The sequence below is a fragment of the Didymella exigua genome (genome assembly GCF_010094145.1).
Source record: "Didymella exigua CBS 183.55 unplaced genomic scaffold M421scaffold_3, whole genome shotgun sequence".
Lineage (NCBI taxonomy): Eukaryota > Fungi > Ascomycota > Dothideomycetes > Pleosporales > Didymellaceae > Didymella > Didymella exigua.
Genome location: NW_022984777.1, coordinates 459,591 through 486,905, shown reverse-complemented (window position 1 = coordinate 486,905; position 27,315 = coordinate 459,591). Strand labels below are relative to the sequence as shown.

General features: G+C 55.0%; 8 protein-coding genes across 8 annotated transcripts; 3 read left to right on the top strand and 5 right to left on the bottom strand.

Annotated features, from left to right (window-relative positions):
- Positions 1-163: 163 nt before the first annotated feature.
- Positions 164-2,055, top strand: M421DRAFT_416335 (Paf1-domain-containing protein). The gene is made up of 2 exons (XM_033591022.1): positions 164-469; positions 523-2,055. Exons 1-2 carry the CDS (start codon positions 211-213, stop codon positions 1,617-1,619), a joined length of 1,356 nt encoding a protein of 451 aa, XP_033452971.1. The 5' UTR covers positions 164-210; the 3' UTR covers positions 1,620-2,055.
- M421DRAFT_416334 (kinesin) lies at positions 1,496-4,474 on the bottom strand. Its single transcript, XM_033591021.1, has 4 exons — positions 3,893-4,474; positions 3,602-3,841; positions 2,781-3,383; positions 1,496-2,730 (listed from the first exon to the last, which is right to left on the bottom strand). The coding sequence occupies exons 1-4, from the start codon at positions 4,268-4,270 to the stop codon at positions 1,927-1,929; spliced, it is 2,025 nt and encodes a 674-aa protein (XP_033452970.1). The 5' UTR covers positions 4,271-4,474; the 3' UTR covers positions 1,496-1,926.
- Positions 4,475-5,810: 1,336 nt separating this feature from the next.
- M421DRAFT_247538 (uncharacterized protein) lies at positions 5,811-6,260 on the bottom strand. The gene has a single exon (XM_033588573.1). The coding sequence runs from the start codon at positions 6,127-6,129 to the stop codon at positions 5,902-5,904; it is 228 nt and encodes a 75-aa protein (XP_033452969.1). The 5' UTR covers positions 6,130-6,260; the 3' UTR covers positions 5,811-5,901.
- On the bottom strand, positions 5,816-7,965 carry M421DRAFT_416331 (uncharacterized protein). The gene is made up of 6 exons (XM_033591020.1): positions 7,879-7,965; positions 7,411-7,642; positions 7,353-7,358; positions 7,137-7,294; positions 6,920-6,996; positions 5,816-6,870 (listed from the first exon to the last, which is right to left on the bottom strand). The coding sequence occupies exons 2-6, from the start codon at positions 7,589-7,591 to the stop codon at positions 6,258-6,260; spliced, it is 1,035 nt and encodes a 344-aa protein (XP_033452968.1). The 5' UTR covers positions 7,592-7,642; positions 7,879-7,965; the 3' UTR covers positions 5,816-6,257.
- A 239-nt stretch (positions 7,966-8,204) lies between these two features.
- On the bottom strand, positions 8,205-10,528 carry M421DRAFT_416330 (electron transfer flavo protein-ubiquinone oxidoreductase). Its single transcript, XM_033591019.1, has 2 exons — positions 8,595-10,528; positions 8,205-8,539 (listed from the first exon to the last, which is right to left on the bottom strand). The coding sequence occupies exons 1-2, from the start codon at positions 10,382-10,384 to the stop codon at positions 8,440-8,442; spliced, it is 1,890 nt and encodes a 629-aa protein (XP_033452967.1). The 5' UTR covers positions 10,385-10,528; the 3' UTR covers positions 8,205-8,439.
- Positions 10,529-11,696: 1,168 nt separating this feature from the next.
- Positions 11,697-13,523, top strand: M421DRAFT_247356 (uncharacterized protein). Its single transcript, XM_033588571.1, has one exon. It carries the CDS (start codon positions 11,806-11,808, stop codon positions 13,111-13,113), a length of 1,308 nt encoding a protein of 435 aa, XP_033452966.1. The 5' UTR covers positions 11,697-11,805; the 3' UTR covers positions 13,114-13,523.
- A 16-nt stretch (positions 13,524-13,539) lies between these two features.
- On the bottom strand, positions 13,540-19,834 carry M421DRAFT_53589 (fatty acid synthase subunit beta dehydratase; the record flags this gene model as incomplete). Its single annotated transcript, XM_033595135.1, has 2 exons — positions 13,540-14,612; positions 14,662-19,834. 2 exons carry the CDS (start codon positions 19,832-19,834, stop codon positions 13,540-13,542), a joined length of 6,246 nt encoding a protein of 2,081 aa, XP_033452965.1.
- A 962-nt stretch (positions 19,835-20,796) lies between these two features.
- M421DRAFT_416326 (uncharacterized protein) lies at positions 20,797-27,118 on the top strand. The gene is made up of 3 exons (XM_033591018.1): positions 20,797-21,744; positions 21,792-26,737; positions 26,790-27,118. Exons 1-3 carry the CDS (start codon positions 21,216-21,218, stop codon positions 26,898-26,900), a joined length of 5,586 nt encoding a protein of 1,861 aa, XP_033452964.1. The 5' UTR covers positions 20,797-21,215; the 3' UTR covers positions 26,901-27,118.
- Positions 27,119-27,315: the final 197 nt, after the last annotated feature.

The following is a 27,315-nucleotide window of genomic DNA, read 5'->3' as shown; positions in this document are numbered from 1 at the left end:
ATGGTATCCGTTCGCTTGTACATCCGTAATGTTTGCCAACGTAATCATCATGTTGCAGACATTCAAATATTGGACGCAACTTTAAGTTACCTTGGCAGTCACGTGCGCTTTGAAGCGCGTTGGGCGCTGCGAGCTGCAAGCGACTTTCTTTGAGCGATCTCACCAGCGCGTCAACTTCACATCTAGGCTCTCCACCCATCCAACGCCACGATGAGCTCGCAGCGATCAAGCGTAGTTCCGCAAGATTTTCTTGTGCGAATTAGATATTCCAATGCGCTCCCTCCTCCGCCATGCCCTCCCAAGCTCCTCGATATTCCCAACACCGGTCTTTCAAGCGGGCAGTACACATCGGCCAGTTTTGCGTCGAGGCTTGCGCGAGAGCAGCCCCTGAACATTGAAGCGGATGCGGAGCTTGGCATGCCCATCGATCTGGTGGGTATCCCAAAGGTGTTCGACGGAGATGAATCAGGTAAGAGAGTGAGCAGCGCGCCGACTATGAGCGATGACTGACGCGTTGTACAGCTATCCATGCCATGGCTCACCCTACGCCTCTATGCGCTGCCGATCGAGCGCTGATGCGACCCCCGAACGCGCTCGGAAAGACACACAACAACGCTACGGGCACCTCCTTCTTGCGACGCACAGAATACATCACCTCGAGTACAACAGGCGGGTCCAAGTTCGAGTCGAGTAACTCGTCCAACACGATGCGTGTACGCCGGAAGCGAAAGCTTCAGGACACCTCGGTCGACGATCCCCTCAACATCTCCAGACACATCTTGAAGGGCTTCAACCTTGCGTACCCGGCCGATGCCTACAACGGGCAAGACAGCGCAGAAAACATCCGCGCAGCAGAGGTCTCAGCCGAAGAGAGGCAGGCCTGGAACAAGCCCAAGAACCCCAAGAACCCCAACCTGAGGCTGCTAGACTCGTACCCATTGCTGCCAGACTGGGATGCCATGACCGACACCGGCGCGTACATGATGTTCAAGTACGTGGCCGCGCCGGTGAATGACCCTCTCAATCCCGCATACGATCCTCGTCTCGACGTTGCGCTCCTGCGCCCCGCAGGCCAGTCGATCAAAGACCAAGAGCTATACCAGCAAGAGAAAGAGGCACAGAAGGAGGACCCCACAGCCCCAGCGCCAACTTCACGGTTCCACTTTGAATTCTTCCTGCCCGGCAGCAGAGACCGCATCCGCGACATCCAGCGCAATCTCTCCACCAACGATCCCAACGCCGACGACATTGTCTTCGACGGCCTGGGTGAAGATGACGAAGGCCGCCCCCGCAAGTTCTTCAAGTACGACAACATCCGCACATACGAGACGTCGCAACAAGTCGCCTGCGAAGACGTCTACGGCGACGTCGTCGCGCTCGCCATGCACGACCCGGAGAAACACAGGCAGGACAGCCTGCGCAGCACGAAGCTGCAGAAGGCCGCATACTTCTATCCGATTATACAGAAGACGAGCATCAGGCCGCGCAGGCCGGGACACTTTGAAATGGTCGAGGAGCAGCAGCGCGTCGATGTTATTGAGGCGGCGGGCAAGGAGCCTGGGAACGAGGCAGAGAAGAGGGACTCATATAGGAGGAAGGCTGAGCCTGTTGAGGTGTGATTGTCCCAGGACTGAGGCGGAGACCGTTTAGTTGCATAGCGTGGCGTTGGGGCGGAAAATTGTATCATATCGAGCTATATGCTGTTTGTGTCAAATGGTGGCTTGAGGGTGATGGATTTAACACGTCCAAGAAGTGTACTACTAGACTTGCTTCGGACTGTGAAGTAGTATGTGCGTCAGAGTGCTGACCAGCAGATATAGACACCGCTCCACCACCCAGAACCACAAATATACAAGAAACAGACATGACCGAGGAACCCAAACGCCGATCATAAGGTCATGAAGAAATATCAAATCCACATGTCACTCAGTCATCAAGACCAAACACCCTACTCTCGGGATCCTCCCACCTCTTACTCTTCAAAATCCTCATCTTTTTAATCGGGCTCGCACTTCTGCCCATTGCCTCGCGCTCGAGTTGCTCAACCTTCGCCCGCAACACCTCATTCTCGCGCTCCAACTCGTCATTCCTCTCTCTTACCCCAGGATCAGGGTCTTCATACACCCTGACCGGCTGTTCGAGACGCATCTGCGCCTTAGTCGCCTTGATGACGACGTCGATCTTCGAATCGAGATGCGCTTGCTGGTTGTCTTGCTCATTGTCGAGTGTCGCTTGCCAACGCCGGCGCTCCTGGTCCACGGCGGCCTCCATCTCGAGGTAGCACTCGTCACGGACTTCCTGTTCGAGGGACGCCATGCGCTCCTCGGCGGCTGCCCAGGACTGCTCTGCGGCTTTGCGGCGCGCGGTTTCCTCGGAGAGACCCAGGGCGAAGATCGAGAGCTCTTGTTGCAGGCGCGCGATCTCGGACGCGGAGGACTCCAGTTCATCGAGGAGAGCGGATGGGGTGCTGCGCCCGGAGCAGGCGGTCCCTGGGCGGGGGCCGGTGGGAAGATTGGATGAGTAGGAGGGTGTGCGTGGTACGGTTACCTCGCGGGCGAGGGCGGAGTAACGCAGGATCTGAGAGGTTGCGTTATAGTCACCCTGTGCGTCGGCAGTGACGATCATGATGGACTTCTGGGGAGAGATGTGTTGTGTGGACCGTGTGGTCGAAGGGAAGGAGTTGGAGAAGAGGAGCTCGGTGAGTTTGCACTGGCGGAAAGGAACGACACTCTACTGTCATGTCAGCGATAGGGCGGGAGCGGAAAAGATGTGGGACGTACCTTGGAGCCCTCTTGATGATCAGCCTGCATTTGCATGCACTGACCCAGGTACATTAACGACTCGTTGATCTTGCCAGCCTCAGCAAGAGTGGAACCAGCGGTCTTCGCGTTACGCGCACGCTCAGATCCAGCAAGGTCCACGATACTCAGTGCGCTGCTCGACCATGGTCCTTTGTACTGAGAATCACGCTTCTTGACTTCGACGCAGAAGAAGCCGTGACTGCGAGAGCTCACGGCATTGCTTCCAGTCCCAGCAACCTTGCGTTCCATCAGACCAGTCTCGAGAATCATCATAGCCTCTTCAAAGCTGCCACATATGATCTTGGTCAAGCCTGCCACCACTTTGCGGTCGGGGCTCTGTTCAGTGCTCTTGAACAGCAGCGCTCGGCGCTTCACATTGGGGTGCTTGCTCTTCATGGCATTGCCTGTCAGAAGATCAAAGATGCGGTCGTTGTAGACCTCATACATCGAAACGACGATGGCATACTCGGCGGTAGGATCGGCGGGTACCTGAATATCGGCGACGGATGGTACTTGCGGTAGGGTCGAGAGTCGAGGGATCTTGTTCGATCGAGAGGCGCCTTGCGAGACGAAACTAGCGTCCTTTGTTGTACGTGAGTCGAAGCTCGCAGTCGATCGTGCGAAATTGGTAAGTGTCGCATGGACAGGACGGATAGAGTGAATGTTTGAACTTGGGCGGCATGAGAAAGTAGCTCGTAGAGCGGGATACAAAGTTTCAGAGGTCACCAGATGCGAAAGTGAAGACGATGAAAGTTAGAGGAGTACATGAGAATAAGAGATACAGAGACAGATTGACTTACAGGTGCAGGTGTATTTGCTCTCGATGGGAACCGTTCGGACTGGCTGTCTCCATACATGGAGTCAAGGTAGGCAGAGGCGGTGAACATGTTGGCTTCAGATACATCTGCTGCCGCGAGCGATGAGAATGCTGGCGCGCCATATAACGATTGTACGAGTTGTTCTTCACAACTCTGGAAGAGAGCATCGAGTGTCATCTGGACAAGGCCGCGCTGCGACTTAGTTCCAAGAACGGTGTGGCTCTGGCAAATCATTAGTATCTAGTCGGCAATCATCGATACCAGATCCTGTACCTTTCCGGACCCTGTGACACCCAAAGTTGCCAACAATCCGTCTCGTCCATGACATCCAGGTGCGCCCAGCACTCCTTCGATCATCGGCACAATGCCTGTTCCTCTGAAGATATCCATCTGGCGCGCATCTTCCTCGAAGACTTGCGTGAATGCGAATCGCTCAATTGCGCGCTTGCGATGGTCATTAACGAATGGCCGAACGGTGATATGTGTCGGGTGGCTGTCATCTCGTTCTTCGACCGTGAGGAAACGAGGGTTCGCGTAGTTGGACGGGCGCAGTCGCAAGTAGACGTCGAAAAGGGCGCTCGAAGGCCGTGGTGGAGGCTCCATTGCCATCATTACTGATTTCGGTGGGGAGCTTGGAGGTGTCGTCGACATTATTGTGGCACCGAGATTGTTTCTGGACAATATGCAGGTCGTGCCTGTTGCCGTTTGCAAACATGTGGCGCGCAACGGTTTCCTGGGCAACCAACGCGTTCGCGTTGCGCTACGGTAAAGCTCTCCGCATGCGAACCTGCCTCTCAGACGTGGAAAGATGGCTAAATCTGCGTGTCCACGGTCAATACCCACCTTCAAAGTGACAATTCCCTGTGTAAAAGAGAAGGCCGTGATTGCGGGCAGCTCCTGCGCTTCATTTAATGTGTTCGGATCTCCAATCAGCTCACACACTGCATTGATCCAAACTTCATTTACAAAGGCGCCCCTTTGCCACGTCACCAGGGCGTCCGGGCTTCTGGCATAGGTTGAGAAGCTCCTCATGCTTCGACTGAAAGCGGTCGGCGAAGGCAACTCTAGTCTTCGCTGCTCTTTCTTCTCATACATTTGTCTCAGCATTGCAATTCTGCTTGTGCGAGGTTCAGACTTTCAACGTCTCCCTTCCAGCGTTCCTGCTTTGACCATCATGTCTTCGAATGCAACGCATAATACACTAACCTCACCCCGAGATCCCGGCATCGCTCATTGTTTGGCTTGTTCTTGTGCGCGGCTGACCACCCTTCGAGAGTGGTGCGTCTCCTCCCAAGCTTGGTAAGTCTGACAACGATTCTCGCTGACTACCGGTAGCGGCTCGAAGAACTCACCAAACAGGGTGGATCAAATGAGGTTAGAAGCTTTCATTCCAACGTGTCGCATCATACGAGTGTTAGGCCAATCTACATCAACTGACGAGGACGATGTGTACTACAGGTGTGACGAAATTGAGTCTCGAACCAAGCTCTAAGGTCACCAGAGTGCACCAACAAGTCACGACTCTCCATATATGCAACATAAAGGGGAGCTATACCAAGGCTCAATGCAACTCTTCCTCAACTCACCGATATAGCTGTTGAGATCCGCGATACCGGCCTCAACTTGCGGCTTATCTCGTTGTGAATGTGGGCTATGAAGTAATGGTTGGGCGGAGGAGTGACTCGGTGCTTGCCGTGGTTTAGACTTGGTGGCTTATGCCTCTGGAGTTCGAGAGCAGGAGATGAAGTAGGCTAGTTGAGTGAGGCTCGGAGGACGAAGAACCGTGCTTTTGCAGCCTAAACCGATGGTAGTGAGCAAAGGTTGAGCAATGCAAGCATTTCAGCGACTCTACAATCAGTGTTTATAGGCTTGGAAGTAGCAGAGGACTCGAGAGAAGTGATCTGGCGTGATCTTATCCGGGACCCTGGGAGCATCTGGTGGCTTACGGTCCTTCACCTAAACGCACTGGCCAAGCAAAACATATCCCTAAATACCTCGGCAATTGCTGCGGATTATGCTGTTACTCCTTCCTACGTTGGTCGTTGTGTCAAAAGCGGAAGGGGAGTATACCTGCTCCACGCATCTGTATCATGGGCATAGCTTGCGGGCGCCTGCGCGAGTGAAAGTGTGATGAGACTTAATAGTGATGATAGAAGCGAAAACGAATGCAGACTGAACGATGAAGACAACATTATGTTATGCAACCAATTTCATTTGCCTTATGCAGTAAACTGCGCGCACACTCATAGCTGGGAACTTATGTACATAATAAACATGATCCATTAATTGCAAAAAACAGAAGTCGATAATGCACCCGATAAGGAACTTTTAGGTGCGAGAAGACCCATATTGGGCATGTTTTGAAGAGTCCACGGAAGGCTGCCCAAGCCCCAGAGATTGTACAGCCAGTCGAGCGGCAACCACCCAAAGACCAGAAGAAATACATGATGGATCCAACAAAACCAGTCAAATATCCGTCCGGGGTGAAAGAAACAGTAGAGTAGTCTCATCCTGGTTCATACACACGCCAGTGTCCCGTTTGAGCAGGCGCCGCGGCTTTTCGTCCGACATTGACCGGCATCTGGTGATATAAGCGCTGTTCAAGGCGTGTCGGAATTTGCGCAGGAGAGATATACCATCAGTACCGTCCACGGGGCGGGTATTCACCAGCCGGCGGGGCATCGTAAGGTGGGCGACCTCCCGGGCTGCGGGGGCGTGCGCCACGAGGAGAAGGAGGACGACCTCCATCGTAGGGACGAGCGCCGCCGCCGTTCATGTAGGGGTCATCGTAGCGACGAGGAGGTGGACCGGCCCTAGCATCGTAAGGATCGTCAGGGTAGCGCGCACGCGGTGGGCCGTACTCATCAGGCGCCATGCGACCACGAGGCGGCGAGCGACCATATCCTCCTTCACGTCTATCATAGAATTCGCGCGGCGGGGTGCGGCGGCGGTAGTCATCCCGGCGGGGGCTGTAACCACGAGGAGGACCGCGGCGATCGTAGTAATCATCATACGGAGCGGGAGGGTAGCCGCCACCACGGCGGCCCATGGGAGAGCGAGATCGGTACCTATCACGGGCCCTGTCATCAGGACCACCAGGGCCTCCGTAAGGAGCCCTTGGCTTGAAAGGAGGGGGTGGAGGTGGGTCGGAGATGTCCTGAGTGCAGGTGACTTCCTGACCCTTGAACTCACGGCGGTCCAGTTTCTCAACGGCAGTCTTTAAGTCGGCGGCCGTCTCGTACTCGACGAAACTGCCATTGGTCAGTGAGGCTGCACACAAATATGCATGCCTGTACTTACCCAGTGCCATCACGCTCGCGACCGACTTCGGAGTAGACGACGTCCAGTCCAGATTGGCGGGCAAAGTCCTTGAGATCCTATACGTTGAGATTAGGCCGAGTCCAATCCAGTATGTGGGTTACATGAAGCACGCAAAAATAAGCCATAGGCGGTCCAGGACCTGGTGTGCTTGGGCCTAACAGGGAGCAGGGCAAATCCAAGAGTGAGGGTGTCTAACCTGCCAGCTGGTCTCCACCGGAAGGTTTGTTATCCTCATCCGGTATGGAGTACGACGAGGACGTGGGGGAACTCGCTCGTGGGGAGTAAAGTTCTCGTTGCGGCGGGATCCCCGCGCAAACTGGACGATCAGGCGCTCGCCCATGAAGTCAGAACCATCTGCGAGAGTCAGGCATGTGCTTGAAGGGAGATGGTATTCTAAGTGGTGTGTACATACGGAAGGCTGCGTTCATTGTTAGCAAATGTTTCTCGAGCGGAACAGTCTCATAGCCTACCAGGAACAACGTCACGCGCGTCCATGGCGTCCTTGTACTCAATGAAACCGAAGCCATTCATGAGCTTGATCTCAGTGATCTCGCCGGTGCCATGGGTCTGGAAGTGGGTCTCGACTTCTGCCTTGGTGGCATTGCGGGGAAGGTTGCCCAAGTAGAGGCGCGTAGAAGATACCTCTGTCATGGTGGTGGTCGTGGTGGTTGCTGTGTAGCCCTAAACTGCTAAGAACCTAGCCTGGTGAGGAGAGTGAGCGCATGTCGACGAAAGTGAGAATAACCAGGGAAGAAGTCTGAATCTGGCACGCCATTGCGAAGGGAGCGGACAGGAAGCATGCGACTGTAAAGCCAGTGGCCCAGGGCTGCGCGCGACAGGAACCAGTGAAGCGCGTTCATTTATGGCCAGCGAACACAAGACAGTAGGCGACTAGTCGTACCTTTGGGGAAGCTGAGCGGGGGCGCGGGGAGTCCTACTGTTGGATGCGAAAGGGTGGCCTTCACAGGGAATCTGATAGCTCGAAGACCTGGGAGAGACGCGCGACGGCTAGGTGCAGTCGTGCGCTTGGAGTCCGGTAATCAATCACTGCGCGCAGGTATTGCGGCAGCGGAAATTGTGATAGAGATGAGCGGGAGGCTGGATTTGATATTGCGGCCCGGAAACGGTGGGTGAGTGGTGCTGGAATAATGGAGTGAGGCGCACACCCAGCGCTCGGCCAAGCTATGTTAGCGTGGGCTCGAGTCACGTGCGGTTCCAACCCAGTCTGCAACAACGCACTTCACATGGAATTGGACCCTTTACATGCACTCAACAGTAATGTATTTCTCACTCATACTTGTGCCGTAACAATAAAGGATTGGTGTTGTACACAAGCCCTGATCACAAGAGCTACTCGGCACGCCCAGCCTCAGCGTTGGGCGGCAACGGTTGCAGGGAAAAGGGTATATACAATTGCACGCTGCCTGATATACACCTGTAGTGAGGCGCTAATGTGCGCCCAAAGATAACATACATGTGATCACATATGTGTCCAAAACTCAAGTGAGGACGTACTTAGGCCCTTCACCACCTTGAGGTGTCTGCCAGTTGATGTCCTGTGCAGGGACCTTGATGTCGCAGGTCTTGCAGTGTACGCAGCTGTGCGGATATGAGCTATATGATCACGAGACGGGGCCGATGCGCATGGACTTACTTTTGGGCGTTGATCTGGAATCTGACGCCCAGCTCCTTGCTGTCGTCCTCAACATACTCATACACGCCAGCAGGACAGAAGCGGTTTTCAACACCCTTGTATTGAGGATACTGCTTCTTCGCGTGCGCGTCCCAATCCTTGACCTGCAAATGACATGGCTGATCCTCTTCATGATTGGTGCCACTGCGGCTTACGCTTGTCAAGATGTCGAAGCTAATCTTGCCGTCAGGCTTGGGATACTCGATCTTCTCGTACTGGTCTGCGGTCTTGGTAGCAGCATGGTCAGGAGCGCCATGCTTCAAGGTCCATGGTGTCTTGCCACGGAAAACATAGGCTTCAAGACCAGAATACAGCACGCCGCCGTACAGACCTAGCTTGGTGTGGAAGGAAGGGCGCATGTTGCGGACCTGCTTGAGTTCCTTCCAGACAGAAGACTTTCTCATCTTGTCCTCATAGTCGAACAAGAATACGGTGCCGCCATCACTGTTGCCTTGCAAAGCGTCCCATGTTGCTTCTGCAGCCATCATACCAGATCGCATAGCTGTATGTGTACCCTTGATCTTGGGCACGTTGACGAAGCCGGCGGAGTCTCCGAGGAGAGCACCACCAGGGAAAGCTAGCTTCGGTATCGATTGGAAGCCACCCTCGATCAACGTCCTTGCGCCGTACGAGATGCACTTGCCACCCTCCAGAACTTCCTTATAGATAGGGTGGTGCTTCATCTTCTGGAATTCGCCGTACGGGGCCAACCATGGGTTGGGGTAATCAAGACCAACGACGAGACCAATACTGACGAGGTTGTCACCGAAATGGTACATCCAGCCACCACCGTAGGTGTCCTTTGGCAACGGGTAGCCCATTGTGTGGGTAATCTGCCCAGATTTGAACTTCTCGGGCTGAACCTCCCATACCTCCTTGATACCAAGACCGTATGTCTGGTGCTGGCTGTCTCGTCGCAGGTCGTACTTCTTGATGACCTGCTTCGACAGACTACCGTGGCAGCCTTCACCAAGCAGTGTCACGCGAGCATGGAACTCCATGCCGCGCTCGAAGGAGTCCTTGGCCTTGCCATCACGTGAGATACCAAGGTCATTTGTCGCCACGCCCTTGACTACACCCTCGTGGTTGTACAGGATCTCCGAAGCAGCAAATCCTGGGTATACCTCCACACCGACTTCCTCTGCGCGTTCGCCAAGCCACTTGACCATCTGGTTCAGACTAATGATGTAGTTGCCGTGATTGTTCATCTGCGGTGGTTTCGGCAAAGGGATCGAGCCGGTCTTGGTAAGGAAGCGCATGCGGTCCTCCTTTGCAGGGGTAATGTCGGCAAAACGGTTCAGGTTATCCTCAGACTTCCAGTCTGGCAGTAGCTCGTCCAGGGCAGAAGGTTCGATAACATTGCCAGAGACAATGTGGTCGCCCAACTCGCCTGACTTTTCGAGCAGCAACACACGGAAGTCCTCATTTCCTGCAGCATTGGCAATCTGCTTCAGCTTGATAGCGGCAGACAGGCCAGCAGGCCCTCCCCCAACGATGAGGACATCAACCTCATCTACCTCTCGCTCAATGGACTTCGGGTCAAAGGAGTCGTCTTCGGAGGCCAATCGTGCTCGTGGCGTCGATGAAAAAGCCCTTCTTTGGCCCGCGACGCGAATGGCAGGACGATACGGTTCGGTCAAGGTTCGCGTTTGTGATGCTGCGCATGTGAAGGGCCGAATAGATAATCGTGTGGCGCGTGGTGTTGCAAGCAATCGCCGTGTCAGCGTCGCGGGTACTGTTCTGGAGGCCATTGTATGGTGAGGTGTGGGGAGGTGTGAGGCTATTCGAAATCGATTACAACGCCGGGACAGCCTAAAATTTCGGACCTGCCGCGCACTGAACAGTTCACCCCAATAATGTAATCTGTTTGCGATGAAAGCTACAGAGGCGCGGCATGAGTACCCCCATTTTTGGAGCCAGAGCTCTATGACGAAAGCCCGAGTCCAACTTTCGCCTCGGTAGTCCGGCGGGCCAATGAGGAAGCTGCTGATTCTCTTCCAGCGCACCTTCCGCTTTGGCTATCCCTTCCGTAAGCCGAACAACTGAACAACAAAAGGAATTCGCAATTCTCGCTTTGATGATCTGAACGGTCTCTGCTACTGAGAATCACTTGGATTGATGACACCACCACAGTCTCTATTGTCGTTACGCCGTGATTGAGGGACCGCCGTCCTCTGCTATGCCGAGAAATCACCACCGAGGTCAACCTTTTCGCATTGCGTCGGCTGCAATTACCAACGAGACTTCCAGGTCAGAGCATGGAATGTGTAGAGTACCTAAGCAAACTGACGACTCGGACAAGATGCATCACAACTTGCTGCTTTTTAGCTGTGAGCAATCTATTTACGACACCTGCCTTGCCTCGGATCTCAGGCAGCCTTCGCGCAGGCGTGAAATGAAACCGCTGTAGAAACCGGTGCTACCATTCACAGTGCCACGCTGGAAGATATTGCGAAGTGTCAACAGAACATCTTCCTGATCTTGATGTTGAAAATCGCGCGCCAGAGTACCTGAAACTGGCTACGCTTCATGCTTGCAGGCTGCACTCGCACACCAAACTCGTGCGTTTAAGAAATCTCTTCTGGGGTAGTCCGCACCCCGGCCTGCCTGCAACATGGTCTCCGACAGCACACGTTCGATTACAGTCGGGGAATCCTCACTAACAAAGATTGTCAGGACCATCATCGTGGAACTTGGTCCTCAATGCGTTAGATCGTTCGCCTGTTCCTGACGGAGACCACTGGCACAGGTGGCCGTGTCGTTCTTCTCGGCTGCCACCCGGTGGCTGTCAAGGCGAAATAGGCAGGATCGACCGATGTGACACATCTGCGGTCCTGTCGATATCGGCTCTTCGGAAACCCAGCGCCTACAAGCATCGTCCAACGGCGCGTGTGTTGAATGCACGGGATCTTCGAGAAAGCATCGAATCATCCGGGCCTTTTCCTCCTCGGCCATGCCTCAGCCGAGAACATCTTGAAGATCAAACACAACACCAGCAAGAGTATATATCCACCGTCCTCAGAAGGATTCAATGGCACGCCCAGTCTATTCTCTTCGTCGATCTTTGGTGCAGGGCACTTGCTATTCTCGTACCTTCCTTTCTTGTGAGAGCTGTGCTCACTTTACTATCTTTAACAGTTGATCTGGTAAACATCTTTACGCAATCGCAATCATGAAGATCGCATACTCTCTCCTCACTCTGCTGTCCGCGTCGATGGTGGCAGCAGCGCCGCACCCTTATGTCGTCACGGATGCAGTAGCCGCTGCTGGATCTCAGAATGATGGCATTCCCGTCCCTGATCTCGACAAACGACAGCACGTCTCCGTCTATGGCCTCCGTAAGCGAACTATCGAGCTTCGTGACGCTCTCTTAGCTGCCCGTGGAGGCCAGCGTGAGAACGAGATCCTTGACACCAACGGCCTGCAAGAACAGGCGGCTGCAGCAGGCGAGGACGCCGCCGCACTTTCTCCTTCAGCAGCGGGCAATACCGCCGACGCCACCGCTGGCCAGGAGTCTCAACTTCTTGGAGACCAGGACGCCGACCGCGCAGCTCAGGAGCAGCAGAACGCCGCCCAAGAGCAGCAGAAAGCTCAGCAGGAGATCGACCAAGTACAGCAAGCTGTCGACCAGACGAAGCAGGGCCAGCAAGCTGCTGCTGGCAACGCAACGCAGCTCGTAGGCGGCGGTGCAGCTGCAGGCAATGGCACGATGGCCGGTCAAGGCAAAGGAAAGGGCAAGAAGGGAAAGGCGGGCAAAGGCAAGGGCAAGGGCAAGGGCAAGGGCAAAGGCAAGGGCAAGGGCAAGGGCAAGGGCAAGGGCAAGGGCAAAGGTCAGGGCCAAGCCCAAGCTAATGGCGCTGCTAGTAATGGCACAGCGGCCTGCAACCAACAGCAAGCCAAGGGTAAGGGCCAGGGCAAAGGCAAGGGCCAGAACCAAGCTCAAAACCAAGACCAGGCTGCAACAGTAACACTCGGTAACGGCGCTGCTAGCAATGGCACTGCGGCGGCCTGCAACCAACAGCAAGCCAAAGGAAAGGCCACCGGCAACGCCAACGGCAACGGCAACGGCAAGGGCAAGGGCAAGGGCAAGGGCAACGCCAACGGCAACGGCAACGCCAACGCCAACGGCAACGCCAACGGCAAGGGCAAGGGCAACGGCAACGCCAACGGCAACGGCAACGCCAACGCCAACGGCAACGGCAACGCCAACGCCAACGGCAACGGCAACGGCAACGGCAATGGCAACGGCAAGGGCAAAGGTCAGGGCCAAAATCAAGCTGCAGCAGGAGCAATTGGCAACAACGCTGCTAGCAATGGCACAGCGGCCGGCAACCAGCAGCAAGCCAAAGGAAATGGCAAGGGCAAGGGGCAGAACCAAGCCGGTGCCCAGGACCAGCAGCAAGCTGCCGGTGGCATCGATCCTGGTAACGTCTTGAGCAGCCTTCTTGGTGGCGGAGCGGAAGCGGATGCTATTGCCTAAGCTACTGCCGGTCCTGGTGCTGACTCTAGTGCCAATTCTGGTGTCAGAGGGACGCATGAGGTAGTGGTCTCTCTGACTTGGTTCCTCCACCTCGTGGCGGCGGTGCTGCAGGCGGCCAGGGGGATGGTCAAGGCTAAGCTCAGGCCCGTAGGGCTGACCTCACCAGCCTTCTCGGGGGTTTCACTGGCTAGACATGGCAAGATATCTGCCTAAGTGTACGACGGGATGATGAGGAAGCTCACAGATTGATTCAGGAATCGACGTGACAAGGAAGCAATGCAAACAATACATAGTGGAACTTAGGAATCGATTGTAATATCAATTGCATATCTAATATCTCTATGAAAGACCGCATATTCTGCCACCGGATATCATTAGTCTAAGCAAACATCCGTTAAAACGCCTAAATCATAACATCTGAATGCTTTACGCGGAGGCAGTGGCCTCCTCTTTCTCCTCGTACTTCTCCCAGTTGGCAAGGATGTTGCCAATCTTGGGCGAGTTTGTGAGTTTGTACACATCCTCGAAGTACTCCTTGGTCAAAGCGAACGGCTTCGCAGTCACGTTGGGTATGTATTTTCCGACCAGCTTGGAGGGGTCGATCGACGTCTTGTGGATCTTCTTGAGCAAGAAGCTTCGGAATGGCTTGACACCAGAGCGCAAGAAGGTGCTGTGGAAGGGCACATCGATACCCTTGAGCGGGATGGTAGCAAAGCCACGCTGGAGGTCAAGAGGCTTGGGCTTGGCCTCGGTCTGCTCAGCACAGCCCTTGATGATCTCAACTAGGTGGGCTTTGACGTCCTCCATCGACAAGCTCTGCATCAGAGACTGAATGTCAATCTTCTGCTGCTTGAGGTAGTTGGTGACTCCAGTGAGCGTGTCGAGAGCTCGCAGGTCACCAGCAGCGACGTACTGCATGTTGGCGATGTTGTAGTTGACGATCTCGAGCAGCCAGCCTGTGGTCTCAGCAATATTCTCAACAACGTACTGAAGAGCCTGCTCGTTGAACGTCTTCGATATCCTGCTGGGATTGACAGCGCACATAGAGTAGTTGGAACGACCAGCCTCGTCACGCTCGACGGCGACCTGCATGGTGAGACCACGGTAAAATACGACCGAGACCAAGCTTTCAATTGGCATGACCTCAGCAAGCGCAGCAAGAGCACTGTACTCTCCGAGAGAGTGACCAGCGAAAGTGCTGTCACGCTGGACGAGACCCTTGGAGCGCATGTCCTCGAACGATGCCTTCTCCATGAGGGTAAGAGCGGGCTGGGTAAACTGAGTCGCCGACAGCAGACCAGTGGGGGATCGATATGTGTATGAGGTCGTGTGCTCGTCAATCTCCTTGAAGATCTTCTCGGACTTGATGGATCCATCGGCACTGACAGTCTCGAAGGTCATCGAGATGTAGTTCTGGCGGATGGCCTTACCACGGGGACCACCGAAGTGAATGGTGAGCTCCTTAGGGTTATTCTTGACGATGTTGGTGATTGCGAAGCCTGTGGCACGTTAGAGAATGTTTCAGACGACAGCAACTGAGTAGCATACCATAGTTATCCATGAAGTGCTTGTCAGCACGATCCCAGACCTCCTTGGCAACAGGGCTGCTGTTGTACAGCTCCATACCCATACCCTGCTCCTGCGAGCCTTGGCCAGTGAAAACATAGGATGTTGTGGGCTGCTCAACCTCGGCTTCGCCAAGGAGAACCTTGTCCTCGGTCTCCTGGTTGCTGACCTCGATCTTGATAATCTTGCGGCCAGAAACCATACCGACGTGCTGAAGCTTGACATCAAGCATATCATCGGGGAGGACCATGCCAACAAGATTGACGTGGTAGCTCCTCACACGGCCGACATTGTTCTCGGCCGCCCAGGTCTCAACCAAGCTCCTCACAGCAGCACTGGAGTACATGCCGTGAGTGATGGTACCAGGCAGGTTGGCGTAGCTGGCGAAGACGCGCGAAACGTGGATGGGGTTATAATCACCAGACACACGAGCGTAGTTCTCGTTGGAAGCCGGTGCCCTCAATGTCAACGGGGCCTTGCCATGTAGAGGGATGGGGTTCTCAAAGTGGACAGGTTGATCGATGCTGGAACCGTTGCGCTCGAGGTAGTCGAGTACGGGGTTACCGTGAGCAGTTCCAGATTGGTAGTTGACAGATGCAATCTGTATGATTTCCTTGGTTGGGAGCTCAAGCAGGACCTCTCCAACGGTCTCGATTTCTGAGAAGATGGTCTTATTCTTGTACTTCTGCAGGGTCTCAAGCTTGAACACCAGGGTCTTGCCAAGAAGGTCAACATCGGGCTCCTCGAAATTGAACCACTCCTTCGAGCGCAGAATGGCAACATCCTTGCTAGTAACAAGCGGGAGTTGCATGGGCTTCTCGGTCTTCCTCTGGAAGGTGTTCTCGAAATCGCTGTACGCGCCACGGTACAAGAACTGACTGGTGACTTCCATGACAGGTTTGTCGTCGCGGGTGATGGTTCCGCAAACTTCGACCATCTTACCAGACTCCTGGTTGATGACAGCGTTGATCTGAGCGGTAGTGTCGAGCACGTCGCCCTTCTTTAACGGCTCCGCACCAGGAAGCATGCGGAATCCGTTAGACAGATGGACGAGCTTCAGCAAGTCACCGTCAATGGCACGAGGGAAGATGGGCTTAGTGATGGCCTTCCAACCGACGACGATGGCAAAGTCCATGGGGGCGAAAACCTCCTTTCCTGGTCGGTCAACGAAAGCCTCGCCAGTGTTGCCAACGGCATGGACGAAATCGTTGATGGCCTCGCTGGTGACAGTAGCACGACCACCGTCGAATTGAGAGGTGACTGAAGCATCGAAGGGGCAGGCCTCATCACCGAACCAGACCTTGTAGTAGAAGTCCTTGATGCGGTCGTTGCGAGCGTGCATGACCTCGTGGATGGGCGCATAGCCGACGTCAGGGCGGTAGGTAAAGCGGAAGGGAAGAGCCACGGCAGATCCTAGGGCGGTGCGCTCCTCGTACATGTTGAGCAGGATCTCGTTATCCTTCAGGCTTACATCAATAGTCTTGACGTACTTCGCGCCATGATGCAACTCCTTGACGGTGATAGTGGTTTTGCTGGGGTCGTTAGGGTTTGCAATCTCCACGGTCATGCCAGGAATAGGAGCAAAAATCCTGGATGTTGGGTTGGTCTGGAAACGCTGACCCTGGACAAAAACATCGGTCGTGAAGAAAGCGTGTCTCCACGAGTATGTGTTGCCGGCAAGTAGCTGCAGCCACGAAGGAACATCGGGCATGGTGGCGTTTGGCGCAGGCGACAGGCGGTAGACAGTCTTGTTCTCGAGCTGAGAGACAGTGAGGCCATCGACCTCTACGCTCTCAGTAGCCGCGAGAAGTTTGCTACCGAAGTACTCGACGACTGGTACCTTGGACTCATCGTCACCGTAGACATCGCGCAGCAGGTACTTGATGTGACCCTGGTGTACACCATCGAGGATCTCCTTGATGGGCTCGTCAACCTTGGTGGAGTACTTGACGGCCATAGGTCCCTGCAGGATGCAGGTCCTGCCAACATCTTGGTCAACAACGGCCTCGATGTCCTCGGACTGCCACAGAGAGTCCTTCTTGAAGAAAAACTCGAATGTGTCATCAAGGCAAGGTACGAAGGGGACGGGCTTCTGTCCACGGCGCTGGCAAAGTAGCAGGAAGTGCTGAACATCCTGAGCGTTGATCAACTGCTCATTGGCCTCGGGGTAGGCCTTGAAAACCTGGTCGAGTGTCTGGAATGGATCGTTGAGCTCCTCGTAGCTCTGAATGATCGACTCGCCGCCGGACTTGCTGAAGCGCTCCTCGACTCTGCGAATGAAGTCGCCAGTGAGGCGCTTCAGACTTTGATCAATCCAGCGAGACTGGTGCTTAACGTACATGAGGTCGACCATGCGTTGCATGACCTCGGAGTATGTCATATCTTCAAGATCGACAGACTCGCCCTTTTTGTTCCTGCCGAACCAGACCTTCTGGAAGTCCTCGTTGAGCTTCTTGATGATATACTCGCGCATCTTCTTAAGCTCGGGGATACGCTTCGCCTTGTCCAGAGCGAAGATCTTCTGATCCATCTCGTGCCAGAAGACAACACCGCGAGTGGCAAGCTTGTGAATAGGCTCACCCATCTCAGAGCGGACAGTGATGACACCACCAGCGGGGCCCTTGTACGTCTTCTCCCAGTCAGCGTCGTCAAGACCGGGGGCGTCGACGATAGCCTGCTTGGCTGAAGGCGATGTGTAAGCCTCCTTGGCGGTCATGACACGACTACCGAACAAGCAACCATCGTAAGGCATAGGGGGGTATCCGAACTTAGTCGACCAGCTACCAGTGAGGTACGGGTATGTGTCCTCCGCGCCACCGAAACCGGAACCAGCGACGAGGATGAGGTTCTCGCACTTACGGAGACGGCCATACATCTGAAGGATGGGCTGGTGGAAGTCTTCGAAGGAGTGGTGACCACCACCGCGGCCTCCAGTCCACTGAAGCAGAACTGGAAAAGTAGGGTTCGCCTTAGCGATATTGATGGTCGCCTGAATGGCTTCAACGGATCCAGGCTTGAAGGCGATGTGCTTGATGCCTAGAGTCTGGATGTACTCATTGGCAACCTCGATGGAAGGTACACCAGCACCAATGGTCAGACCCTCGATCGGAACACCGTCAGCCCTGAGCTTAGCGAGGAGAGGGATCTGCCACCCCATAGCGCGAGGGTTGACGTAGATCAAGTTGATGGTGATACCGCGACCGGCCGGAATGTTCTTTTCGACCTTTGTGATGGCCTCGGTCATTGTCTTCTCGTTGTAGTATCCTCCACCAGCAAGCTCAATCTCGTAGCCAGCGTTCATGGTGGCAGCAACAAAGTCCCATGGAACCGTGCAGGGCGTCATACCGGCAACCATGACAGGGGGAAGTCCAAGCACTCGGCTCATCTTGGTGTCGACATAGGTCTGGCCAGTCGAAGTCTTGATGAGCTTGGGGCCATGCTCCTTGACCCAGTCAACAGCGTAGGTGACGGCATGCTCGAAGTCACGATCGAAGATCTCGGGCTTGTAGCCGACCTCGACGTTCTGACCGTCCATAGCACCAGCCAGGATGACGCGAACTCCAGTTCCCTCCTTGTTGCGGTTGGTTAGGACACCAAGACCAGAAATGCCACCAGGACCGAAGTCGAGGATGTGCGTAGCCTTGGGAAAGACGGTAGCCTTCTCCCACTCGACCGAGTCGCTGGTGATCATCTTCACGAGGGCAGGAACGACATTGTCAGACCCATCCTCGCGGATGTCTTTGCCGGTGTGTGTATCGAACATTGGCACACCAAGGTCGCTCGCAGCGATCTTGATATCTTTGAGGTCATCCTCGAGCTGTTTCGCAGCTTCGGCAAGGTATGGACTGTGGAAGGGCGCGGTAATGGGAAGGAAGCGGTTGACAAAGCGAACCTTGCGCTCAGTGAAGGGTATCCTTGTCTGATCAAGTCCAGTAGGAGCCTTGACCTTACGCAGACGAAGGTTGAGACCGTACAAAGAGATAGGAGGACCAGTAACGACAAAGTTACGGGCACTGTTGACCAGCGAGATGGCAATATGCCTGTCCTGGGGCAGATGTGCGTTTGTAGCGTCAATGTGATCCTGGACAGCCTTGCGGGACAAATCACGAATCGACAGCATAGGTGTCGGGGTACCTTCACTGTTGTCGATTGAGTCCTGCAGGATATTGGGAGCGAGCGATGTTCTGGGGAAGGCCTGCTGACTGCGTGTACCGACCCAGAAAAGGATCTCAATCGCCTTCTTGGCAGACTTCTCGAAGGTTTCCCAGTTCTTTGCTTCCGCGATCGCAGCAGCTGTGACAACGCCTTGAGAGTGACCAGTGACACCAGCGAAGCGGCTACGGATGTGGCCAGGGTGGCTGCCGAGCACTCTGCATGTTACAACGTAGTGCGCAAGCTGTGTGAGACCGATCAACGGCAGACTGACAGGCGCCGAAACGAGGTAATCGGTGTCAGGCTGAGCCTCGCGGTTGTTCAGCCATCGCATGACATCCAGGCCCTTCGAGTACAGCTTCTCTGCACGCGGGTCGCGCGACAGGGTTAGTAGATGCTGTGCCTCGGCCGCAACGAAATCTTCAACAAAAGAGGGGTATGTGTTGTAGATCTCGCGGAGTTCATCGAAATACTCTTCAATGTTACCTTGACCACCCAGAACAGCATAGATGAAGGCATTCTCGTCTGAAGCCTCGCGGAAGAGGGCAGACTCGTGGTGCTTGATCGGTCTTTCAACAGCGGCGCGAGCGGCGTAGTATGATCGCACTGTCTCCAGCTTCTTCTCGGTGATGCCGGGAAGAGTGGCGGCCAGCGCGTGCACCTCATTGCCCCGCAAGAAAGCGCGCTCGAACTCGGTGAGAACGAGCTTGAGGACCTCCTCGAAGGAGTCGGGGTCCTCGCCCTCCTCTACCTCCTTGGCAATGAAGCCGAGGTAGCGTGCAACCAGCTCGACGACTGATGATGGCTCGTCATCCTGTGCGAGTTCGTCTGTGGGCTCGGGGAGTGTCTGCTTGAAGGTGTCCCTCAATTGCTGGGCGTTGAAGTGCAGGGCGGTCGGGATGAGGAGGGTGTACTCGAGCGAGCCGTGAGTGAGGATGAGCGGGCGTAGATTTGCTGCTGAGCGCGGCGTAGAGATGCCGGTCTGCTGGCCTGATCCGTACATGCTGAGCGTTTTGACGCCTGAAAAGCTACATCAGAATCGAGTTAGCTTCGTCATCTCGGATTTTGGCCTGTTGAGGGGGTTGCTGGTGCGTAGACTCGGTGGCATCAAAGAGCATTGAAATGAGATTCGCGCATACCTCTGATAGACAGATCTGATCTAAATTATAAGTATATGGAAGGAACCGTGTGCACAAATAGGTGCGTCTGCGGCGCTGTGAGCTTTCATTCGATTCTGGTGGGAGGTACGCTTATGCTCTGGTAAAGAGCTCTCAAAGATCACTGGGATCAAGACACATCTCCCGCAACGCTGCCCTTCGCAACAAAGACCCAATGCGTACCTGTTTGCGCAGGTAGAAGCTAATCAACCTGTAGTGCTCGGGATTTCGTCAGGACTGCTTGTGCTTGCAGCTCCCTTGCGAAGTGCTAAGTGCCGTGTGGATGCAAAATGTCCACCGCAACAGGCAGCAGAGTTGCAGAGGGTTTATGAGGAGTAATCAGGGGAGAGGGGAGGGACAATTGGGCGAGTGGAGATGTAGGAAAATGCCGGGCAGCACAGAATGGCGTGTCTATTAGGTATCCGCGGCGAGCTGATGGCTTCGAAAAAGTCGGGCCCGCTGAGGTCGGGTTGGACCCGCGCTAGCAGAGCAGGGATCAGCCCACTTGCATGGTGTGTGCATGGGTGTGCCTCCTGCGGCCAAAGCGTTGGGGAAGGAAGGACCCCTCAAACATCGCGCCGGCAGCTGCGATGGGCGAAACCAGCATACCAACAATGCATCGTTCCTGTGCGTGACGTGCGCCAATGGTGCTCTGATAAGAGATCCCCGCATTGTCCAAGGCCTGCAGTTGTTGAGCACAGTGTTGGAGGCAGATGTGGGCCGACGTGGTGTCGACCCTGGCCCGCACTGGCTTCGCGACACCCACCGCCTTTGGTAGCTATCTCTCGCAAGACTGGCGAAATTTGTGTTGAGAGCCAGAGCATAGACCGGCTAGAACGCAGGGGTGCGTGCCTTTAGAGCGGTGCACAAATCCTCAACGACCAGAGGACACGCCCAGTAAAGTCTCTGCCATTCGAACGAGATAAACAGTCAAAGCGTTGGATGCTGTGTTCCTACTGCACCCGTCCGCTCTCCCTCCTCTCCGAATAATTTGCCTTTGGCGGACTTACCTCACCCGTCCCCAAGCTTCCTAGCAACACCATCTCCATCTAATTCCAGCACGCCCTCTCCTCAGCGTTGCTATTCCTTCCTTCGACACATTATACCCCTCCTTTCGCCGTGTACTAGACTAGAGATACCCATTGAGCTCCGGCGAGCTTTGGCTGTTCTCTCAAAACCCCCAATACGACTCGACAACCTACCTGCACCTCACGCATTTCCTGCACCATGCGTCCCGAGGTCGAGCAGGAGCTTTCGCACACGCTGCTCATTGAGCTGCTTGCATATCAATTTGCCTCACCCGTGAGGTGGATTGAGACGCAGGATGTGGTCCTCGGCGAGAACACTACAGAGCGCATTGTCGAAATCGGCCCCGCGGACACACTCGGTGTGATGGCCAAGCGCACACTGGCCTCCAAATACGAAGCTCACGATGCGGCGTTGTCTGTTCAGCGTCAGATTCTGTGCTATAACAAGGACGCCAAAGATATCTACTACGATGTAGACCCTGTCGAAGACGAGCCCGAGGCAGCGCCAGCTGCGAGCGGAGGTGCTCCCGCAGCAGCTGGATCATCAGCACCCGCAGCAGCAGCAGCGACCGTGGTTGCCGCCCCTGCTCCCGGCGCTGGCCCAGCTGCTCAGGTGCCAGATGCACCAGTCACAGCGACCGACATCCTGCGGGCATTGGTCGCCCAGAAGCTGAAGAAGCCTCTGATGGACATCCCTCTGAGTAAAGCCATCAAGGACTTGGTTGGAGGTAAGCCGTTGGAACCACCCAAAAAGACTCGAGCTAACAAGCCACAGGAAAGTCCACCCTCCAGAACGAGATCCTTGGAGACCTGGGCAAGGAATTTGGTTCCACGCCTGAGAAACCCGAAGACACACCCCTCGACGAACTCGGTGCTTCAATGCAGGCTACCTTCAATGGTCAGCTTGGAAAGCAGTCCGCTTCCCTCATCGCCCGTATGGTGTCTTCGAAGATGCCTGGTGGCTTCAACATCACAGCTGTGCGCAAGCATTTGGAGACAAGGTGGGGTCTGGCACAAGGACGACAGGACGGCGTCTTGCTGTTCGCTATCACAAACGAGCCGCCTGCGCGTCTCGGTTCTGAGACCGACGGAAAGGCGTTCTTGGACGAGCAGGCCAACAAATACGCGTCAATTGCTGGTATCAGTCTGTCTGCCCCTACTGCCGGCGGTGATGGCGGCGCTGCTGGTGGAGGCATGATGATGGATCCTGCGGCCATTGACGCCCTCACGAAGGACCAGCGCACCCTTTTCAAGCAGCAGCTGGAGCTCTTTGCCAGATACCTCAAGATCGACCTGCGCGCTGGCGACAAGTCGTTCGTCGACGCGACAAAGGCACAATCTGCGCTCCAGGCGCAACTGGACCTTTGGACAACCGAGCATGGCGAGTTCTATGCTTCTGGAATTGAGCCTCAATTCACTCCTCTGAAGGCGCGCGTCTACGACTCTTCCTGGAACTGGGCGCGCCAGGATGCGCTTACCATGTACTACGATATCATCTTTGGCAAGTTAAAGGCCGTTGATCGCGAGATCGTCAGCCGCTGCATTGCTATCATGAACCGTTCGAACCCTCTCCTCCTCGACTTCATGCAGTACCACATGGATCACTGCCCGACCGAGCGCGGTGAGACCTACGAGCTTGCAAAGGAGCTTGGCCAGCAACTTATCGACAATTGCCGCGACGTTCTCAACGAGCCTCCAGTCTACAAGGACGTCGCTGTGCCCACAGCCCCTCACCTCGAGATTGATGCTCGCGGCAACATGAATTACGAGGAGGCTCCCCGCGCAAGCGTTCGCAAGCTGGAGCACTACGTTCGCGAGATGGCTGAGGGAGGCAAGCTCTCCGAGTACGGCAACCGCACAAAGGTCCAGAACGACCTGCAGCGCATTTACAAGCTCATCAAGCAGCAGCACAAACTTTCCAAGTCTTCGCAGCTGCAGATCAAGAGCCTATACAGCAACGTCATCCGCTCTCTGTCGATGAACGAGGGACAGATCATCCCCAACGAGAACAGCAAGAAGGCAAAGGGTGGTCGCAATGGTCGTGCAAATGGCTCTACCAAGCAGGGCAAGGTTGAGACGATTCCCTTCCTTCATCTGAAGAGGAAAGATGACCACGGCTGGGAGTACAGCAAGAAGCTAACTGGCATCTATCTGGACTGTCTTGAGAACGCCGCCAGCAATGGTGTCACTTTCCAGGGAAAGTATGCTTTGATGACAGGTGCTGGTGCCGGATCCATTGGTGCTCAGGTCCTGCAGGGTCTGATTAGCGGTGGTGCCAAAGTTGTCGTTACAACTTCCAGGTTCTCCCGCGAAGTTACCGAGTACTACCAGTCCATGTACACCCGCTACGGTGCTCGTGGCTCTCAGCTCATCGTTGTGCCCTTCAACCAAGGCAGCAATCAGGATGTCGAGGCTCTTGTTGACTACATCTATGATCCCAAGAAGGGTCTGGGCTGGGACCTTGATCTCATCGTTCCGTTCGCTGCTATCCCTGAGAACGGTCGCGAGATTGATAGCATCGACTCCAAGTCTGAGCTCGCTCACCGAATCATGTTGACCAACCTCCTTCGCATGCTCGGTGCTGTCAAGAAGCAGAAGCAGACCTTCGGCTTCGAGACTCGCCCCGCACAGGTCATCCTGCCTCTCTCCCCAAATCACGGTACTTTCGGCAACGACGGTCTATACTCTGAGTCCAAGATGTCTCTCGAGACCCTCTTCTCAAGATGGCACTCAGAGAGCTGGGGCAATTACCTCACCATCTGCGGTGCTGTCATTGGCTGGACCCGTGGTACTGGTCTCATGGGCGCAAACAACGTCGTTGCGGAGGGTATTGAGAAGTACGGTGTTCGCACCTTCTCTCAGCAGGAGATGGCCTTCAACCTGCTTGGTCTCATGGCACCCGCGATTGTCAACCTTTGCCAGATTGAGCCTGTCTGGGCTGACTTGAACGGTGGCTTCCAATACATCCCCAACCTGAAGGACCTCATGACCGATCTCCGCAAAGAGCTCACCGAGACCAGCGATGTACGTAGGGCTGTCATCAAGGAGAATGCCATTGAGAACAAGATCGTCAACGGCGAGGCTAGCGAAGCTCTGTACAAGAAGGCCAAGATTGAGCCAAGAGCCAACCTGAAGTTCGACTTCCCCAAGCTGCCTGACTGGGAGTCTGAGGTCAAGCCCCTCAACGAGGACCTGAAGGGTATGGTAGATCTTGAGAAGGTTGTCGTCGTCACTGGTTTCGCCGAAGTCGGTCCCTGGGGTAACTCCAGGACCCGCTGGGAGATGGAGGCTTACGGCGAGTTCTCACTTGAGGGCTCCGTCGAGATGGCTTGGATCATGGGTCTCATCAAGAATCACAACGGTCCTCTCAAGGGCAAGAGCTACTCTGGCTGGGTGGATGCGAAGACCAACGAGCCCGTCGATGACAAGGATGTCAAGCCCAAGTACGAGAAGTACATCCTTGAGCACAGTGGCATCCGCCTCATCGAGCCGGAGCTCTTCAACGGCTATGACCCTAAGAAGAAGCAACTCATGCAGGAGATCCAGATCGAGGAGGACCTGGACCCCTTCGAGGCCTCAAAGGAGACTGCTGAGGAGTTCAAACGCCAGCACGGCGATAAGGTCGAGATCTTCGCCATTGAAGACTCTGGCGAATACACTGTTCGCATGAAGAAGGGCGCCACCCTCATCATTCCTAAGGCTCTTCGCTTTGACCGTCTCGTTGCTGGTCAGATCCCCACCGGTTGGGATGCGAAGAAGTACGGTGTTCCCGAGGACATCATCTCCCAGGTTGACCCTGTCACCCTGTTCGTCCTTGTATCCACAGCAGAGTGTCTGCTGTCCAGCGGTATCACCGACCCTTACGAGTTCTATAAGTATGTCCACTTGTCGGAGGTCGGTAACTGCGTCGGTTCCGGCATCGGAGGTACCACCGCTCTGAGAGGAATGTACAAGGACCGTTTCCTCGACAGGCCTGTCCAGAAGGACATTCTCCAGGAGTCTTTCATCAACACCATGAGTGCCTGGGTCAACATGTTGCTCATGTCATCGACAGGACCTATCAAGACCCCTGTCGGTGCTTGCGCTACCGCCGTCGAGTCCATCGACATTGGATACGATACCATTGTCGAGGGCAAAGCTCGCGTCTGCTTTGTTGGTGGTTTCGATGACTTCCAGGAGGAGGGCTCTTACGAGTTCGCCAACATGAAGGCTACCAGTAACGCTGAGGATGAGTTCGCCCACGGCCGTACACCCAAGGAGATGTCACGTCCTACTACCACAACCCGTAACGGTTTCATGGAATCGCAGGGCTGCGGTATGCAAGTCATCATGGACGCCAAGTTGGCCCTCGACATGGGCCTCCCCATCTACGGTGTTCTTGGCTTCACAGCTACTGCTACTGACAAGATTGGTCGCTCAGTCCCTGCTCCCGGCAAGGGTGTGTTGACCACTGCCCGTGAGCAGGCCTCTAAGTTCCCCTCGCCTCTGCTCGACATCAAGTACAGGAAGCGCCAGATGGACCTTCGTCGCAAGCAGATCAAGCAGTGGCAGGAGTCTGAATTGCTGTACCTCCAGGAGGAAGTCGCTGCCATCAAGGACTCTGCTGGCGAGGACTTCAGCGAGGCCGAGTACCTCCAGGAGCGCGCCAACCACATTGAGATTGAGGCTCAGCGACAAGAGAAAGATGCACTCAACAGCCTTGGCAACACCTTCTGGAAGAAGGACCCCCGCATTGCGCCTCTCCGTGGTGCTCTTGCCACCTGGGGCCTCACCATTGATGATCTCGACGTTGCTTCTTTCCACGGCACATCGACTGTTGCCAACGACAAAAATGAGTCCAGCGTTATCTGCGAACAGATGCGTCACCTTGGCCGCAAGAAGGGTAACGCGCTTCTTGGTATCTTCCAGAAGTACCTCACCGGTCACCCCAAGGGTGCAGCTGGTGCCTGGATGTTCAACGGCTGCTTGCAGGTGCTCAACTCGGGTCTCGTCCCTGGTAACCGCAATGCAGACAACGTCGACAAGATCATGGAGCAGTTTGACTACATCGTCTATCCATCGCAGTCGATCCAGACAGACGGCATCAAGGCATTCTCCGTCACATCGTTTGGTTTCGGCCAGAAGGGTGCCCAGGCTATCGGTATCCATCCCAAGTACCTCTACGCCGCTCTCGAGCACCACCAGTTTGCTGCCTACAAGCAGAAGGTTGAGGCTCGCCAGAAGAAGGCCTACCGCTACTTCCACGATGGTCTCATCAACAACACCATGTTCCGCGCCAAGGACAAGGCCCCTTACGAGGACGACAAGATGCAGGAGGTCTTCCTCAACCCCCGCGCACGTGTCACCCTTGACAAAAAGACTGCCACCTATAGCTACCCCAAGAAGACTGCCGAGACTAAGAAGGACAAGAAGACCGAGGAGACGCAGAAAATGGTAGAGTCCCTGACTAAGGCTACAGCTTCGGCCAACACCAAGGTCGGTGTCGACGTTGAGAGCATCAGCGCCATCAACATTGAGAACGACACCTTCATCGAGCGCAACTTCACCGCGAAGGAGATCGCATACTGCCAGAAGGCTGCCAACCCTCGGGCCAGCTTCACTGGCAAGTGGTCGGCGAAGGAGGCCGTCTTCAAGTCCCTGGGTGTTCAGGGCAAGGGCGCAGGTGCTCCCTTGAAGGACATCGAGATCGTCAACGACGAAACCGGTGCACCGGTTGTTGAGGTAATCCTAACTCTCAATCTTGAACATCTCGACAATGCTAATATCTCGCCAGCTTTCTGGACTTGCCCAAGAAGAGGCCAAGCGCGTTGGCGTCAAGAGCATCAGTATCAGCATAAGTCATTCCGATGAACAGGCTGTTTCTGTCGCTATTGCACAGTTCTAGGGAGATTGCATGTGTACTCGTTACGTTTGATGTTCTACATATAGAAGGCGAACAACTCATAATCCTGCGGAGAGATGTATTTGTTATTTGAAGCGCGGGGGTTTAGAAGCTTCATTCGTTGCTTAGAACCCGCCACACCACCTCGTTGCACATTGTGATGAAATGAAATTCAAAACAATTCAAAATCGACTGCCGTGCTCGGGCTGTACTAATAACGCAATTGATACCCTGAAACGCGTGCGTGCGATAACGTGCTACTGGGAAAACACCGCCTGCGTTCGAGAGCCCCTCACGTCCCACTAGTTAATGCATCCCGCTCTGTCGTCAAGATAAGCTCAACACATGCACACACCCAGAACCCGACCCCACGGCCCTTGCCTACAGCTCGCTTCTCAAGCGAACGGAAACTACGGTA